The sequence below is a fragment of the Harpegnathos saltator genome, unplaced genomic scaffold (genome assembly GCF_003227715.2).
Source record: "Harpegnathos saltator strain DR-91 unplaced genomic scaffold, Hsal_v8.6 scaffold328, whole genome shotgun sequence".
Lineage (NCBI taxonomy): Eukaryota > Metazoa > Arthropoda > Insecta > Hymenoptera > Formicidae > Harpegnathos > Harpegnathos saltator.
The window spans coordinates 569,226-586,401 of record NW_020230126.1 but is presented as its reverse complement, the minus strand read 5'-3'; the positions used below and the strand labels follow the sequence as shown (position 1 = coordinate 586,401).

General features: G+C 44.9%; 1 protein-coding gene across 10 annotated transcripts in view; it reads left to right on the top strand.

Annotated features, from left to right (window-relative positions):
- Ten-a (Teneurin-a transmembrane protein) overlaps positions 1-17,176 on the top strand; it is a 664,333-nt gene that overhangs the window by 609,545 nt on the left and 37,612 nt on the right. For all 10 annotated transcript variants that reach the window (XM_025300069.1, XM_025300070.1, XM_025300075.1 and 7 more), the window contains 2 exons: positions 5,230-5,507; positions 16,235-16,354. In XM_025300069.1, the coding sequence (XP_025155854.1) occupies positions 5,230-5,507; positions 16,235-16,354 (398 nt within the window). The remainder of the gene's footprint in view (positions 1-5,229; positions 5,508-16,234; positions 16,355-17,176) is intronic.

The window sequence follows — 17,176 nt, the reverse complement described above, 5'->3', positions numbered from 1 at the left end:
TTCCTCTTTTTCTTTCTACCGACTCTCTGCCTCTCTCTCTCTCTCTCTCTCGATCTCTTTCTTACTTTCCTTTGCGTCACCTCGTAAGAACACCGCGACTACTGCTAGTCATATTTTTTCACGTCGTATTTGATTGCTTCCTGCTCCGGGAAATATGAGCGAACGTTTATAGGATCACGGAGCGTCGAGGTCTGAGCGCGATTATTTATAGTATTTGTCGCGTCGAGTTTTGTTAAGCAACTTATAAATTACGTGAGACCCACGGCACATTTCAACGATTCCCCCCCCCTCCCCGCAAAAAAAGAAACGCTGAGAAAAGAATCTCGAGGCTCTCTGCACGAGTCCGAGCTTACGGGCGCCCCTTTGACGGGGATTTTGAGAACGCTGCAGTTTCGAGCCGTTCGAGGGAGCAACAATAAAACGGAAAAAAGAGAAATGCGCAGGAGAGTACAAATTGCGCTCGTTTGAATACGAGCGGGCTACTTCGCGAGGCCTAAGAACAGCACTGATAAGTCGAACACTCGAAACGTTCCCCGCGGGACTCATCATTTTTTTGCGCAACGCCGCGAGGTTTTAGCTGAAATTCGTGTAAAACCCAGCCGAAAAAGATCCCGGGTAAATATCCCATTTGACCAGCGAGGCTCCGCTGTCTCTCTTTCTCTCTCTCTCTCTCTCTCTCTCTCTCTCTCTCTCTCCCTCTCACTCTCGGGCTTCGTGTCGCGTGAATTTTTTATTACGGAAAATTCAACACTGGCGCGGCGCGGCTCATTGTTAAGTTCCCTTGTTTCCCTTTTCCGGCTGTTTTAGTCCTCCCCTTTTCGCTATTCTCTCGTCCCACCCCCTCCCGCCGCCCACCATCAGACGTGCACTGTCAATCGAGTTATTCTTATGGGATTTTAGCCAAGCGGCAAAGCGAGCCGTACGAGCCATCGTGACGCGCGCATAATACTATTCATGAGTCCGCATGATTATCGGAAAACTATATTTATCCTGGATACCACATTAAATCCCTGTTTCGACGTTGGCCTTTCATCCGGTCAGCTCCGACCGCGCTTATCCCCACCTCTCCCTTTTTCTCCCGCTCTCGATGGAGGGACGAAGATAAATATCACCGATGATGAAAATAAAACCCTTGACACGGGTTCGACGGGTAGGGCCTTAACCTTGTCACCTCTGTGATCGTCATTTTCCGAGGGATCACGGATTTCGCGTATCGACATGCGCGCGCGCGTACACACACACACACACACACACACACGTATACTCGCGCGCGCATATGTCGAACGCGCTACGTCGGACTAAATGGCAGCATCTGCATCTTTTATAAGCCCGGCGTTATCCGCATCGCTGGGCGCACTTGGCCGATGCTCTCTCTCTCGTCTACATCGACGAGATCGCGTCCACCGACGCGTGTCCGTCGGCGCAAGTGCGCGCTAAACGGATACCGGTCGTCGATTTATCGCCGTTACGTATCGTCCCCGAAACGACGTCGGATCAAGCTCGATGGCCGGAGTATGCGGTCAATCGTCCCATTTATTACGCGACACTGATACGCCGATGAGTATCGGCATGAATTTAACTAATAATCGGCGGACGAAGATACATTGGAGATACGCTAATCGACGTCGATTCCGTTCCGTCTGGCGATCGATCGCGCGCTGGCTATCACGAATAATTTGTCACATCGCGGCTAACCGTTGCTTCCGCAGTTTGCGACGCGACGCGACGCGCCGTTGCGTTCGGGGGAGGCTCAAGTCGTTTCATTTAGACTTGAGTAATTTCATTTTAGATGTTGCTCACGCAGGATCTCGAAAATGGTCTCGAAAATGGGCGCAAGTGCGATATACTTTGGTAGTCCGTTATTATAGCGTCCCGTTATTATAGCGTCCGTGGTCTGATGTTATATTAAGATCGTTGTAAGTAACTTTCGTTACGTAGCATTTCAAAGTTTCGATAATAATAATTAACAGGAAGGACTTTCAGTCACAAAATTACACAAAGCGTCAAGAATGCCGCGAGGACAAAAATCAAGAATTGTAAAGTTAACAAAGAGAGAAGGAGAGTAAAACTCTGAGAGCAAAATACAAAATGATGCAAAATGTGTGTGCGCGTGTTTGTGCAGTATATGAACGAAGAAGCAAATAAGCAGACGATAAAGTAGACAAAAATCGCAAGTAAATAAATGAATAAAAAGAAGAACGAGTAATGAAATAAAAATACTCGGGTCCCATTTCAACACTTGTGATACAAATGTAATATACTTTGAATGTCTGAACTTATATTTCAGATTGTGCTGAATTTCTTTTAAAGTGCTGCGAGCAACAGTCGTTGCGTAGCGCTTCAAAGTAATAACTCAATAGTAATAATCAACAGGAAGGACTTTCAGTCACAAAATTACGAAAAGCGTCAAGAATGCCGCGAGGACAAAAATCAAGAATTATAAAATTAATAAAGAAAGAAGGAGAATAAAACTCCAAGAGCATGATGCAAAATGTATGTGCAAAATGAATGAATGATGAAGCAAATAAGCAGACGATGAAACAGACAAGAATCGCCAGTAAATAGATAAAAAGAAGAACGAGTAATGAAGTAAAAATGCTCGGGCCCCATTTTAGCACTTGTAATATATACAAAAATGTAATGTATTACAGGGCGCTTCGTTTGACACCCCAAATGTGAGACAAATATTCTTTTTCTTCTTTTCCTTTGCTTGTTCGCCCCTTTTTCCTTTTCTTCCCCCCCCCCCTCCTCTTTTTCTAAAGAGTGCCATCGATCCGTTGTTGTGTATAGCTTTGAAGAAAAGCATATAATTGTAATAAAAATATTGAACCGATTCTTGCTTTTAATACCTAACCATTCATATCGTACGAGTGGTGTGAGTATTGCATATGAAAATCCGAAATGGGCGTTCGGAGCGTTGAAAAACAACAACGATCACAGTGAGGTCGATGGTGGGGAGAATGTGTTTACGTTTGGAAGATAGAGACGTGGATAAACGTCATAAAAACGATGTCGCGATAGAGTTAGTTAGTTAATCGCTGTTGGACGCCCGAAGCAGACGTGCCGTCGCCGCTCGTGCAGAAGGTCGATGAGTGTTAATCGAATCATTGTTTTCTAATATTCCACGGGTGGCCGGGATCGAGCATTGTTCCCTTACACAATTGGTTGATTCTCTTAATTCCGAATACCAGTGTCGTCGTGCGTTTCCCCGACTATCCGACGGACGTCTGAATTATATTATCGTTACGCTGTCTATTATTTTTTTTTGTGTTTACTACCTCGAGCTGCTAGTCTCATTCATTCGGCTCTATGTATAAAGTAAATAAACAAAAGAAGAAAGGTCACATCTCTAGGGACTCGTTCCCATGTTGTTCATACATCCTATACCTTACTCTTACATAAAGGAAAATGTCGCGTTTGTCTCGCGCTCGTACGTGGTTTTTTCGCCAAGATACGGGCGTGCAAAGCGCCGGGCGCGCCGACAAACGCGCGCGGTACATTGTAGTGCGCTCGCGCGGCGGCGACTTCGCACCACTTGCTTCACACCTCCTGCGGCGGATGGCAGGACGGAGCGCGACGCGCGACATCGTAGCCGGGCCTTTCTCGGTCCCATTCAAACGACTCGTCGGTAGCTCCGCGCGACGAAAGTGGCGCAACGAGGTGGGGCGAATCCATAGACTTATACAGATAGACTGCGCGTCCCGTGAGAGAACTTGAAGACAACATTAAAATGAGAGGAGCGATAGCTGAGTGAGTGTGCCTCTGTCTAACATGCGTCTTGGTGGGGGAAGCCGAAGAGGTGAATAGGAGGGCAGTTGTACGAGGAGCTGTACAAAGGTCATGGTTCGCAAATCAATTGATCTTGCTAGATTTAAAGTCTGGTTGCTTCAATCACTGTTACGACTTATCCGAAAAATAGAATAGGACAGAGAAACGCTTCGTAGCATTTGCAGCGGTCGCTGGACCGCACCCGACGTTACCTTTCCCCTTGTGTCATTTTCTCCTCTCTCCTAACCCAGAGCGAGAGAGAGAGAGAGAGAGAGAGAGAGAGAGAGAGAGAGAGAGAGAGAGAGAGCGCCTCACTCACACAATAGCTCTATCCTCTAATGTAGTCTTCAACGCGCCCATAAGGATGCGCTAAGTCTATCTATATAAGTCTATGGGCGAATCGCACTCGATTGTTGAGACTGTCCCGCTTCCGACGGTGAAAATAGAACCAGCTTCTAGAAGCTTCTTCGCTCGATCGTTGACAGTCTAGTCAACCTGCAGACCTGTTTTGGGGACTTTTAACGACAGCGTAACGATGACGACATTGTCGTTAAAGATTACGGAATAGGCCTGCAGCGGAATAGGCTAAATGCTCACGTACGGCAGCAGGCATTTTTCATCTCATCAGCTCGGTAAAATTATAATTACTTGGTTAGAAGACTTCAGCGGGGAACTCCGTAGAATTATAATTACTTCGTTAACATAGTGTGTACACAAGAAATATACATAGTATATACGTACAGCCGCATAAGTACTCTCTCGTTTATGGGCACTTTTGGCGTTCGGCCAGTGGGTAACGTTAATAAAGGGGAAAAAAGTGGTTAACCTCTCTCGCTAATATTATAGTCGTTTCCGGCGTCAACTATCTTCTCGTGGTTCTAATGAGGAAATGATAGTAGCGACATGCACGTGCAAGATTATTATTACAGCGGCATTGGAGCGACATTTAGCGTAGAAAATATTGGTTCTTTCGACCAGCGATACTTTCCGTGAGAATCAGTTGCTTAATTATTTACTAATTATTAATTGTTACCTCTCTTTTACATTAATTGTTCGATTATAAATAAAACAATTAAAAAAAATTAAATAAAAATAAAGTTCCGACTCGGAGTGACATGAAACCAGCCGCGTTGTAAAGAATATAATAATCTTTCACTGTAAAAATCACACACAGTACTCCCGCTTGACGAGAGATGTCGCTACTTGACTCTTAGAGACGCTCACTGCAGCCTCGATATGTTTGTATCTTCGTGTACCTTGGCTGATCGATTTGAATCTTTGGGTGCAATTACGTCGCTAAAAGCAAGATTAGAGCATCGCGCGGCAACTTCGCAGCATCTTGCGAACACACACACACACACACACACACACACACACACACGAGCGTAATTATGCCTTTCGCGACACGCACCGCATGTCTCAGGACACTTGGCTAACATCGATTACTTGTGATTGTTTCAGGCTTCCGCCGCCGCAACAGCAAGTGACGGTGGGCTCCCTAGGCAGCGGTTTAGGCGGCGCCGGAAATGGCGGTACCGCGACAGTAGGCGCGCAGAGCCAGAGCATGGTGATGCCGGGTTTTCCACTTCGCGCCGCCGCGGTGCCGCACTACTCGCCGTACTCGCCGTCGCGCTTTCACATCGACAAGCGCTGTCAGCACAGATGCTCCTGGAAATGTTGCTCGATCACGCTCATCCTCGTGGCGGTCGCGCTGACGGCGATGCTGGTGTACTTCGCTAGTAAGTAAAGCATAACCGTCGCGCATTAAGATTCCGCCCCGGGTCCGTCCTCCCGATTCGCTGACGATTTGCGCAAGATCGTATATATACGATATACGAGCTACGACGACTAATTCTCCTGGCACTCGGACGACAGTTCGATTGGATTAAGGCTGGAACGTCTGGGAGGTAGGTGTACGTTCGGGCTGTCGGGGGTGTCAACCGCTGGAAGCCCGCTTCACCAGTCGATGATGATTTTCCGGGCGGTTCGATCCGACAAAGACCGGGCTGCTTATTGACGACAGATCCGCGCGCGGCGTTTCGTGTCGACGTGTATTCGATATCTAGATATCGATTGGATATCGACAGATTATTAATGATCCGCTTGATTATTGATATCTGTTATATCCAGTTGAGCCTCCATATTTGGATATATCGATTCGACTGAATATTATAGGAGCTGAATAGCGACTGGATCGCCGACATCTGTATCTTTGAATATCGCGACGAAATTTTCGAAATATCAAATTGGTTGTTGAGATTTCTCCGCGTGGCTTCTACCGGACTTTTTAGCGACTTGCGGACACGCTTCTGCCGGGCTCGCTTTACGGTAACCTCGTCGGTTTTGCCGGCCGCGCAGAGAAAAGTATCCCAGTCGGTGCGATTTAACGACGGCCGGGCGAGAACTCGGTGACGAGGAGCGACGTCTCCGCGGCTGAAAACTTTCGTCTGAACACTCGGTCACGTGAGAACTCTCGGTTCAGATAACGGGGAGCAATTGACTGAGCGGAAACCTCCTCCAGGAGGAGTCTTTCCGCTCTCTCACGGCAGCCGAGTTCTCGTCCGGCAGCAGAAAATTCGGCTGCACCGATGAAGTTGATTTTCCCGGGTATCCTGGCGCGATGATGACGGTGGTGGTGGTGGTGGTGGTGGTGGTGGTGCTGCTGGTGGTGGTTATGGTGGTGATGGTGGTGGTGGTGGTGGTAGGGGCGATAGTGATGGTGGTGGCGGTGACTATTTAGCGCGACGGCTGCATAAATAATATTTGGCCCGATGTAAATTTGCGGCAATCGTTTTTATTAATCCCCGAGCGCACGTCCCAGTCTGTAACACACCGTGCCAGATAGTTCGCGCAATTCTATCGCCAGCTGACCCGAAATTCACGGTACAATAATTCATTATTAACTTGCAAATCTGGTTACGACTAACCCAACCCACCTAATACACTAAAATCCATCGGAACGTCGGCATTACCGCGCGATGCTAATCCCCGTGCGCGCACAGAGGGGGATTATACGTACGACTGACACCCCATAATGGTCCACATGAAAGCATGACGAATTTCGCGTATCTAATCATGGAAAGCGCAGTTAGGACGAGAGCCGTAAATATTAGCGGGCGCGTTGTACTTCCTGCCCGCGACCCCATCCTTCCTCCCCATCTCCCTCGGTTCGTCGGGAGAAAGGCCGAAACGAATCACAACTGTGATTATAAAAGTAGCTTCCGGTGTGTTCCTCTCACGTGCGGTCGCGCAGTTCGGGCAGCTTATTGAAAGTTCACCGGACGAAAAATGGCGCGCGAGACGAACGAAGCATGAAATTAACAAAACGTTGGTACACAAAGGAGTCAATTAAATGCGAGGGAGGGTGAACTATATCTAAAGTATCGTGTGCATCGCAACTGTTAGTTTCGTTCGTAAAAAGGCACGCCGTGTACTACTACCTCTCCGGTGCATTGGCATTTTTCCTTTTTCACAACGGCCGGGCTTATAACACCGCCGCATCAGCATTATTTTACGGTTGACGTTTAAACGGTGAATTTTTTTGCGGCCGAAGCAGTTTTAGGTTTTGGCTCGCAAAAACGGCTCGTGGAGCCCGTTTCATTTCGCGCTGCCGGGCGTCGAAAGTTTCGTTACCAAAAGAGAGGGAGAGGGAGAGAGAGAGAGAGAGAGAGAGGGAGGACGCGGTTGCATCGTCGCAAAATACCGGGACGCTTTGCGTGTTGACAGAATTATTCGTACGTAGTGTCTCGGCTCTTTTCAGGCACATCGAGGAGGAATCTTTACGTAACGGAGGAGCTCGCGCGTGCAAATGTAGAGGAGAAAAAACGATCACAAAAAAAAAAGCGCTCGCATCACGCGCGAATCACAAGCGTGCTGCGTGTGTAACATTTAACGCGCTCGCGTTTTTCTTTCTTTTTCGCTCTCGGCAGCAAACGCCGATATATTTGCCGTGAATTTTAAATTTAGCTCTCCTCTCGGGCTTGATTATGATTGCTCGCCGTCCGCGAAACATTATCCGCGCGTAGTGAAAAGTGCAATCGACCGCGATAACGCGGGCGATACGTCGGCTTCGCTGTGAAATTAGATATCGTTTAACGGCGGAAGTCCGGATCTTGGGTAGGAAGTGCGGCAGTGGCGTAACACCGCCCCGGCGTAATAGTTCATTTAACGCGCGGGGCGCTTGACTCCATCCGGTTAGGGAGAGGCAAAAATATTGTCCGCCGATAGCGGGGAGAAGCGCATCGCGGACAGGACGAACGCATTCGTACGTCGATATACCGTTTATGCCCCACTAATAACGTGTCCGTCAATAGGGGGGCCGCGAAAGGCACGGAAACGTGCGGGTTATCTCGTCGGACATCTGTCGGGACGTCGACGGAGAGAGCGAAAGAAAGCAGGCGGGGGGAGGGGGGGGCAAGAGAGAAAGCCCGTAATCAATTTCGTACTTTTCGCTCCGCAAAGTCGAGTCGCACTCGCCGGCGAGAGTGACGCCGACGTCGAATCGTTACACCTGAAATTAGCGAAGCTGTGCGTCTTCGCGGAATGAATCGGACAGTTCGCGCGGGGCAATGGCCTGACCGACGGGACGCACAAATCGATAACTCTCTGCAACTAACGGCGCACTAACTCGGTACAGCCGGGCCCGGCTGACATCTCGGCAAACTTTGGTTACATAAATCGGCGATAGGCCGGCCGCGGTAGATGCGGACGCGTGAAATCTTACCGCAGGACGTGTCGTCGTTCGAGGAACGCCGCGATCGGTATCGCCGGTAAAGCCACCGTTAAGCTTCGCATGGGGAAAAGCGGAAAAGGAAGAATATTCTAAGGGCGATATTCGCAGTCCGCGTTTGTCTTGTGTTTGAGGTAAACCCTAAGTAAAATTTTTATTCCATTATTTTCGTTGATCGCTACACTGAGAGAAAAGTATATGATATTTGGAACTATAATGATATATAGTAATTAAATTATGGTCCAAAATATCACATTTGTAGTAAGTATTACCATAATATCGGTAATAATAATTTCGATATAGGCATAGTATAACCAACCATATAATATTTTTACTAAGAATTATAGTAAGTTGAACTAAAATTATTGTATGGATACAAATATAAAATGGTAGGTAAAAGTAACTCTTTTATATAGTCAATATTACCAGAATATTTGCTAAATGATGACAGATGTAACTATATGAATATTAAATCTCACTATATTTGTGAATGAGAAATTACCATATATATGGTAAAAGTAACTAAATAATTATTTAAGACAATCATTGGCCATATATTTGTGTTTATTCTACTATATTTCGCAGCTTTCCACGAACTATAAAATAAATAATATAAATAATAAAGATATGGTTGACGCCAAAATGAACTATAAAATATAGTGAGATTATAGTTAATTCAACTATATTTTTCTATCAGTGTACAAAAATGCCCGCGGTTCTTGACGCAGCAATATTCCCAAAGATTTTCCTCAAGAAGATTGTATTAAGGGTACCGGAGAGTCTTTTCGTTCTTTTAACCCTTTAATTAGCGCAAAGATAAGTTTGATCTTGATGAAAATTGATATATACTATAAAGAAATATTACTAATTAATTTAGAATCATAATTAAATTTCCTTCAATTAATGTAGCAATATTATAATTGCGCTAATTGAAGGATTAAAAAAACGAAAAGACTCTCCGGTATCCCTAATATAATACTTGTGAAAGATGAAAGATTTTAAAGATTAATTATACCCCAAATATCCCGACGATTACGATTCGAATGTCTACAGACGGTCGATAATGTTATCCTTCTTCACTTTACCCATCAGGCCTTGTTTGTGGCCATGAGAGTTCGCCCAGTGGGCTGACGCTCCCACAAACATCATCTCGTCTCGACTGGCTGTTATCAGCGCGCGACGTGAGTTTTTGCATTCCGCGGGAGATCCGCGAGGACGACGGTCAAGGTCCGTCTCGCGGACGTATTAGACTTTATCATCCGAAGTTGCAGGGACTAAAGGGATTTAGCAGAGAAAGAGAAGAATACGAGAGCAAGAGAGCGGGCCGCATTGTGTCCCGCGAATCTATGTAACACCCCTTTGCCCCGCCGCGCTCGGACTACCCTCGGCCGCCCGTAGAGTCCCCTATGGAACTGTCGTCCCTCTCATCCCTCTTTTCCCCTCGCTGCGACTTGAACGCGTCCGTAGCCACCGTTCTTCTTCACCCCCCCCCCTCTACCCCACCCCACCCCACCCTCCTCCTTCGCGTCGTCCCGCTCGTATCGCGGAAAGAGGTAGGAAGAAGAGATGGAGGAGATTGCGAAGTCGGTTCTCTCGGCCTCGAGGAGACTCTGCTCGCCAGCTGTTATTTCTGCATTCCAGTAAATCGAGTCTGGAATCCAATCTGCCTGTTTGCTACTGCATCCACACTATCCCTCCCCCCAGCCAACCAGCCCTCGCGCACGGGTCTTTTACGATCGGTGGCGGGTCCGTCGTCTGTGTACACTCGCGTGTCCGCACACGCAACGTGCGCGTTTTCTTTCGCTCTCACACACGACGAGCAAGCGCGAACGAGGCCCTGCGAACTTTTCCTCTAGCTTCTGCGCCGGATTTCATCCGTTCCTGCTTGGCACTCTCTCGTGAAACGCGCGGATTTTGCATGCCATCTCGGAGTTGCCGCGCCGCACCTTTCGATAATTCGACATTGTGCACTTCACTTTATACCCCCGGCGGTTAGATCGCCGCTGAGATCGCGAAGTGTCCGCCGATCCTGCGGTGGCACCGCCCTCGAGCAATGTTCTTTAGACGCTCCGGGAAATCGGGATTTAAGTTTCGGCACGTTCAAAGTTCGGAGAACCCGATTTCTGGTGAGAAAAAGGAAACAATTTTTTTCACGTTTCCACAGTCTGCAATAATTTCCTGAGACACAAAGACTCGTGGATAAACTTCCGGAAACCACCTAACGCCTAATTGCTGCAAATTTAGCGTCAAAGGTATTCAAATTATCGCTGTTTTACAACATTTACGTGGTTTCGGAGAAGTTTCGATTTCGTGTTTCATCGGTCCGAGAGAAACCGATGATACGCGGATCAAAAAAGATCAATACAATCCTGATTATTCTAAGAAGAATTCAGATCAAACAGATATATTTTTCTCTGTGAAAATATATTAAAATTACGAAGGCATAATATTACTTTATATTGCTTACTTCGCTTATTTCGCTTTATTCGTCTCGAAATCCGAGGCTCCGAGTCCGGGGAGGTAAAAAACAGTCACGAGGGCGAAGGTAAATTCAAAGAATAGCTCGTACCTTCGCTCGTCGCGCTCGCGCTAGTCGGAAAGTACGAGCTGCGTTTTTTGCTCTCGCTTGCGCGCTCGTTTGATTTTCAGAATGCGATTACGGTCAGCTGCGAAGCTGCGTTTGCCGAAAGCCTTTGACGCGATGCAACGAGGCATTGATATCGCAACGAAAACTACTTGCTCGGCCTGTTTCTCGTTGCAAAGAAACGTCGTTACTACGTCATTAGCAGTTAACTCGTCAATAATAGCGGCCGCTCGTAGGCGGCTCGATAATGCCGTCGCGTCTGCACTCGCGCTTCGACGGATCGGAACGAAAGGATAGACGGGTCGATTGTAAACATTTCATTATTACGTACGAGCGGAAGTGGGCAGTGCGGACCGATGGGTGTGGCGGGATAATCCGACGATAATCCGGGAATCATTCTCGGGAATGAATCGCTCTATCGATCCGAGGGTGTATAATTGAAAAAGTTATTCCTTTGCGCGCCTCGTGAGCGTACTCGCTGTCCTTCGGAAATGTGCACAGTCGCGCTTGTCTTCTCCCCCCTTCTCTCCTTCTCCTCTCCTCTCCAATCCCCAAGGCAAAGGGTAGCTTGCGCGGCGCAACGACCCCTTTTCCTCCCTTTCCGGGAGGGGGAGTTTGCATCTACGGCCATTTCAAATTTTCCGCAGCCGGAACTCCGGACGGTCTCGCTCGCTCTCCACATACTTTATATCGCGTCCTAAAACGATCCCTCCCGCGATGTCGTGATTGCTGATACGCGAAATGCTGAAAAGAATGAGTGCGACAGCAGATCGAATAACTGAACGTGTTTGTTCTTATATTTAAAAATAAAATTACATAGACGTGATGATCCAGATGAAGTTTTGGCGCCAACTTCTCACTTTTTATCTAGATGATACAAATATATTTCTTTCTCATCTGCATCTCTTAAATTCGAGAAAATCGTTTACAAAGCTGTCTGAGATGACGTTTACAGATCGTTCAGGTCTGCAAATGCTGCAAAGTATCGAAATATTTATTTGTACGTCGTAGACGTTTGCGTTAAAACACTGCATGTGTCGGACTAAGGCCGTGATTGCATTGGAATTCATTGCCTTAAATCAGGATAAAGGATCAGCAGTTGAGAGAGGGATTTACGTATTTCATTTTATCTTTATCCAACTAATGTTTAAATCATCGAAGCACAACACTGCAATCGGCAGACTCGCGATCCGCCATTTAGGTATCTCTCGCTTCTCGCGTTGAGCGACTCTTCGTGTAGCCAGGATTTCAATAATTCGGACTGGAGAGTAGAATCTAGAATTCATGTCGCAGTTAGACGCGCGAGATGATCTGTCGAGCGTTAATTTTCGCCGAAACTCGTTTGTCCGCGGCGTACGAGACAATTACTCTTTCCCCTAATTCGATATCCGGCGTCGACGCCCTCGAAGATACCGCGCGATCTGCCTGCCAGACCTCTTCGGCTTGAGCGACTACGTACCAGCTACGTGGTTGCGATAGGTGGGAAGCCAGATCGGTGAACTGCGACGACGTGAAACGAGAACGAAAACGATGCCTTGCTGACTGGCGTATACGCGAAATAAGGTCATTCACAGTTCACTGCAACTCAATTTCAGCGATAGTTACATGGCGGCCGGGCAATGTCGATCCCGAAGGAATAGTCGCTCTTTTCCGGTCATTTCGCCTATCTCTCCGGTCTGACGTGCGTGCGCATTGGTGTGCGCGATATACGCACACTTTTACACACACACACACACACTTGTGTATACGCGCATCCCCCATCTCAGACGTTGGACGTGGCCTCATTATCTTGAAATTATCTTGAAATATTCTTCAACGATTTTTGCCTTACGATGATGATTTCTACTCTGAAAGTTGATGTTGCAAAATATCGAGAATATTGCAAAATCTAGGTCTGATCGTGAATTTGTATATGATGAGACGACAATTTTTATCTGTCAGAAAAGTGCGTACGTTGAGAGAAAAATTATGTAAGAAATAAAAGAAAATTTTGTTCCATAAGAACTAATAATTCATATTTACTTAAATCCAAAGTTTTTTATTTAAATGGGCTAAACATAGTAGTTTCTTGAAAAGATACAGTTTTGAGTCAAGGGATAAACGCCATTGCAAAATTTTTGTGTATGAACGTATATATGCCGAGAGGAAAAACAAAAATTTTTATCTATCATAAAAACACTGAGAGAAAAAATATGTAAAAATAAAAATATTTGTTCGGCGGGTACTAATAACACATATTTATTTCAATCTAAATTCTTTTATTTAAATAAAATAAACAATATCTTTCATGAAAAGCTACGGTTTGAAACAAGCTTGACGTTATTGCAAAATCTGAATGTATATGTTGAAACGAGATATAAAAATTTTTATCTAAAAAAATATTGTGCATTGAGAGAAAAAATATATAAAAAATAAAAACAAATATTTATCTGGTGAGTACTAATACAGATATTAATACACATATTTACCTAAATTTATATCCTCCTAGTTGAATAAAATATAGACAATACTTTCCATAAAAAACTACAGTTTTAAATCAAGGCTGACGTTATTGCAGAGTATCTGCAATCTGAGTATCAGTGTGTGTGTGTGTGTGTGTGTGTGTGTGTGTGTGTGTATGTGTATCGTGAGACGAGAAATACAAATTTATATCCATCAAGGAAAAGTTTTTGCTCCCGCGGCTCATTTGATTTTCAGAATGCGATTACGGTCGCCTTCGAAGCTTCATTTATCAAAAGCCTTTGACCGCGGTGCCAAACTATCGATATCCTAACGAAAATGCAGTTCGACTCGTTCGCCCGTTTCTCGAGAGAACCGAGAGGAAAAATATCTAAAACACAAACTATTTTCCCGCTGTCGATGCTAATATAACACATACTTATTTAAATTTATCTTCTTTTATTTAAGCAAGGCAAACGATAGCTTTCAGAAAAAGGACATTTTCTCATCTGCAAGAAAAACCTTTTCCCCACCGTAGAAATGTGTGCATTAATATGAATCAATATACAATTAATATTCATCAAACAAATATCCTGAATTTCTTCAATCTTTTTCTCTCAGTGTATCGAAGTAATTCGGAAGAATCACGAATATCATCGATGGCCTCGATTTTCTCATCTTGCCCGACTTTTTTCCGCGTATTTGTGAGAAATAATACGACAATAATACGCGATAACAGCAATTGCTCACTAGAAATAGGACACGAGCTTGCACGATAACGAGTGTTTGTTATTGGGACGGAAAACTTATACAATTCGCGACGCAATAAATCGCGGGGCGAAAACGCGTTCATTAAATACCGGCGCCGAGTGTATCGGCGAATCGCGATTTGTCAAATCACTCGCACGGCAATAACACGCGAATTCAATTATGCGTTATCGCTGTTTTGTTGCTTGATAAGCCAAGAGGTCGTTACGTGGGTTTGCGTTGCGCGCGCGCGCGCGCGCGCGCGCGCATTGCTCCCTGCACCTTTTTAAAAATTCTCGTTAAACCGCGTAATTAATTCGTGGCGCTTGTAGCGCACGAGACAGATAATTAATTAAACCGCAATATACCACCGCGGATAAGGGTTTTATTGCTGAATTTATCACGGCGTTTAAACTCAACGAACTTATCACTCAGAAAGCATTAATATAAACAGCCCAAAACTCGAAGACAATTACCGATATCGTGGCATCGTCGACACGATTGAATCCCGAATTAAATCGGCGGGTGGCCTCAAATGCCTTTGGTATTTATCGGAATTTCACGCCTCATAATCGTTCGCCATTAAACGTAAAACAGGAACTTTTAAATTACGAACATTGTTATCATCGTTCTGCCGAAGCTTCTTTCCATACCGTGGAAGAAAAACGTTTAAAAGATGAGAAATATTTATTCAGTGGATACTGATGACACTATTTGATTACGCTACTTACTTGCATTTAATTATACTAATATGTATATTTTTGCACTAGAGTGGGGACGTTTCTTTTTTTTTTTTTTTTTTTTTTTTTTCAAATGAGAGAAATGTAGACTTTTTTAAAAACGGGGTGTCCCCCACGCGCGAAAACATTTGTTCGTTCTGCTTAGAATCGGCGTATCGACGACTCGTCGTGAGATAAAAGACGCGCCGCGGCAATCAGAAATTCTTAATCCGACGAGACAGCATCGCGCACACGATACAACTGTGATAGCGCCGAAACAATGAGACGGTAAGTTTCTGAACTTTATTACGCGGATACTTTGCTTTAAAAGTTAGTGGAGCAAGGAAGTCGAGTTGTCATGGGAAATCTAGTGTGCTATCGTAATTCGAAAGCGATTGCTCGAATTTATGAACCCATTAGGGTGCTCCCAGACGTTCGACTAAAGCCGTTCCTGATTCCTGACGCTATAAAAGCGGCGCACGGCGAATGCTATTTTGCCCCGGAATACCGCTCATATATTACAAATATCGCATTTATCTGCGCGCGATTGCATGTAAGGCTTCACATATGAATTCGCTTCGGCTCGCATTGGGGTTTTACAGTTTTCTGAGCGCTGCGGTTGCCGCTCGAGCAGAGAGATTAGTCGAATTAACGCGACAATGAACGAACGGACCGAACGAGTTCTGGTTGAAGGAAACAGAATTTCCGGTTCTTGGAGCCGGATTTGCTTCATAATAACAGAAAATTCTGCTCCCCTACGGCTAGAACGCGCATTGTGCCGATCGCACAATCAATATTGATTGCAAAGAAGGCGATGCAAACATATTATACTTGAAATATGTATGTGTGTGTGTGTGTGTGTGGGTGGGTGTGTGTAAACATCTAAATTTAATTATTATCTATTCAGAGTATTTTATTACGATACATATTTGAATATTAACGAGTGATTGGGATGCCGAACTGTCGGCAATAACAACAACGACGACGACGATAACAATAATAATAATAATAATAATAATAATAATAGGAAATATAACGTAATAATAACATGTGGCGGAAATTAATAACAGACGTTTTTGTTATTATATTGCAATTACAAGTATTGAATAGAAAAGAGAACGGGGGGGAAGGTCGAAATACACACACACACACACACATACACGCGCCCGGCGATCGTATCGAAATACACAAAAGATGCGAAAAAGTAAGATGAGTATTTAAAAACGGCCGTTTTGTTTATTTTTTCAGTAGCGGGCTCTATGCGCCCGATCGATAGCACTAACTGCATCCTGGTTCAAGATATCAAGGCTGTCACTCACGAAAACGCACACATCCACGACTCGATATCTACGCAGATACCTACAGAAGGTAAATATCGAGCGGTATTAATTTGCATCTACTCTGCATGATGTAAATACTCGCGCGTACAGCGTCACACGGTAATTGCTTTTGGGAAGCGAGTGGATGAACGTTCCATCGATATAATGCCTTTAGCGCGGACTATATCGCCGAGCCTCTAAATGTCATCCGCTATAAAGATTTCGCACTACCAGTCCCGTGTGCCATTTCGGGAGCATAATTGAGCAATTGATGTACGCGTTACGTGTAGCGCGCCCATGACACGAAGATAAACCGAGAGATTTGTACGCGTGCTGTAACATTACGCGCCAAGAGGCAGCGTCGTCACCGACGAGACTCGAGAGTAAAGGAGAAGACCGTCAGCCTTGCGGGACTTGGTCTGTGCGAGAAATGTTGATCTCCCGGCGACAAATGTCGTATCGAATGTTACAACAATGCGGAATCGCAGCCTTACGAAAATGTCTGATACATTTCAATGGCGAATCATCGAAGTAATTGTGAATTCAGAAATTAATAAAGCGAATTAGCGGGCAATGTGACCTAATTCGTGACAATCGTTCGGAATAAATTAAAATGTTTCAACAAATTCGAAGAAAAAATAATGCAGTATTAAAGTCTCAAATATTAATTTAAGCTTTCTAACAGAATTGCACAGCTGTGAGTATTTAGGTTAATTGTTAAATCATTATTAAGTTATTTTCACGATAAAATTATATATATTCAATCATTAATTGGGATTTTTATCTTATTTTACTACACATTGAATTTATATCGGATGATTAAAAATGGTCGATCAAATAAACATTTTTTTTTCATCTACGTATCTCCAGG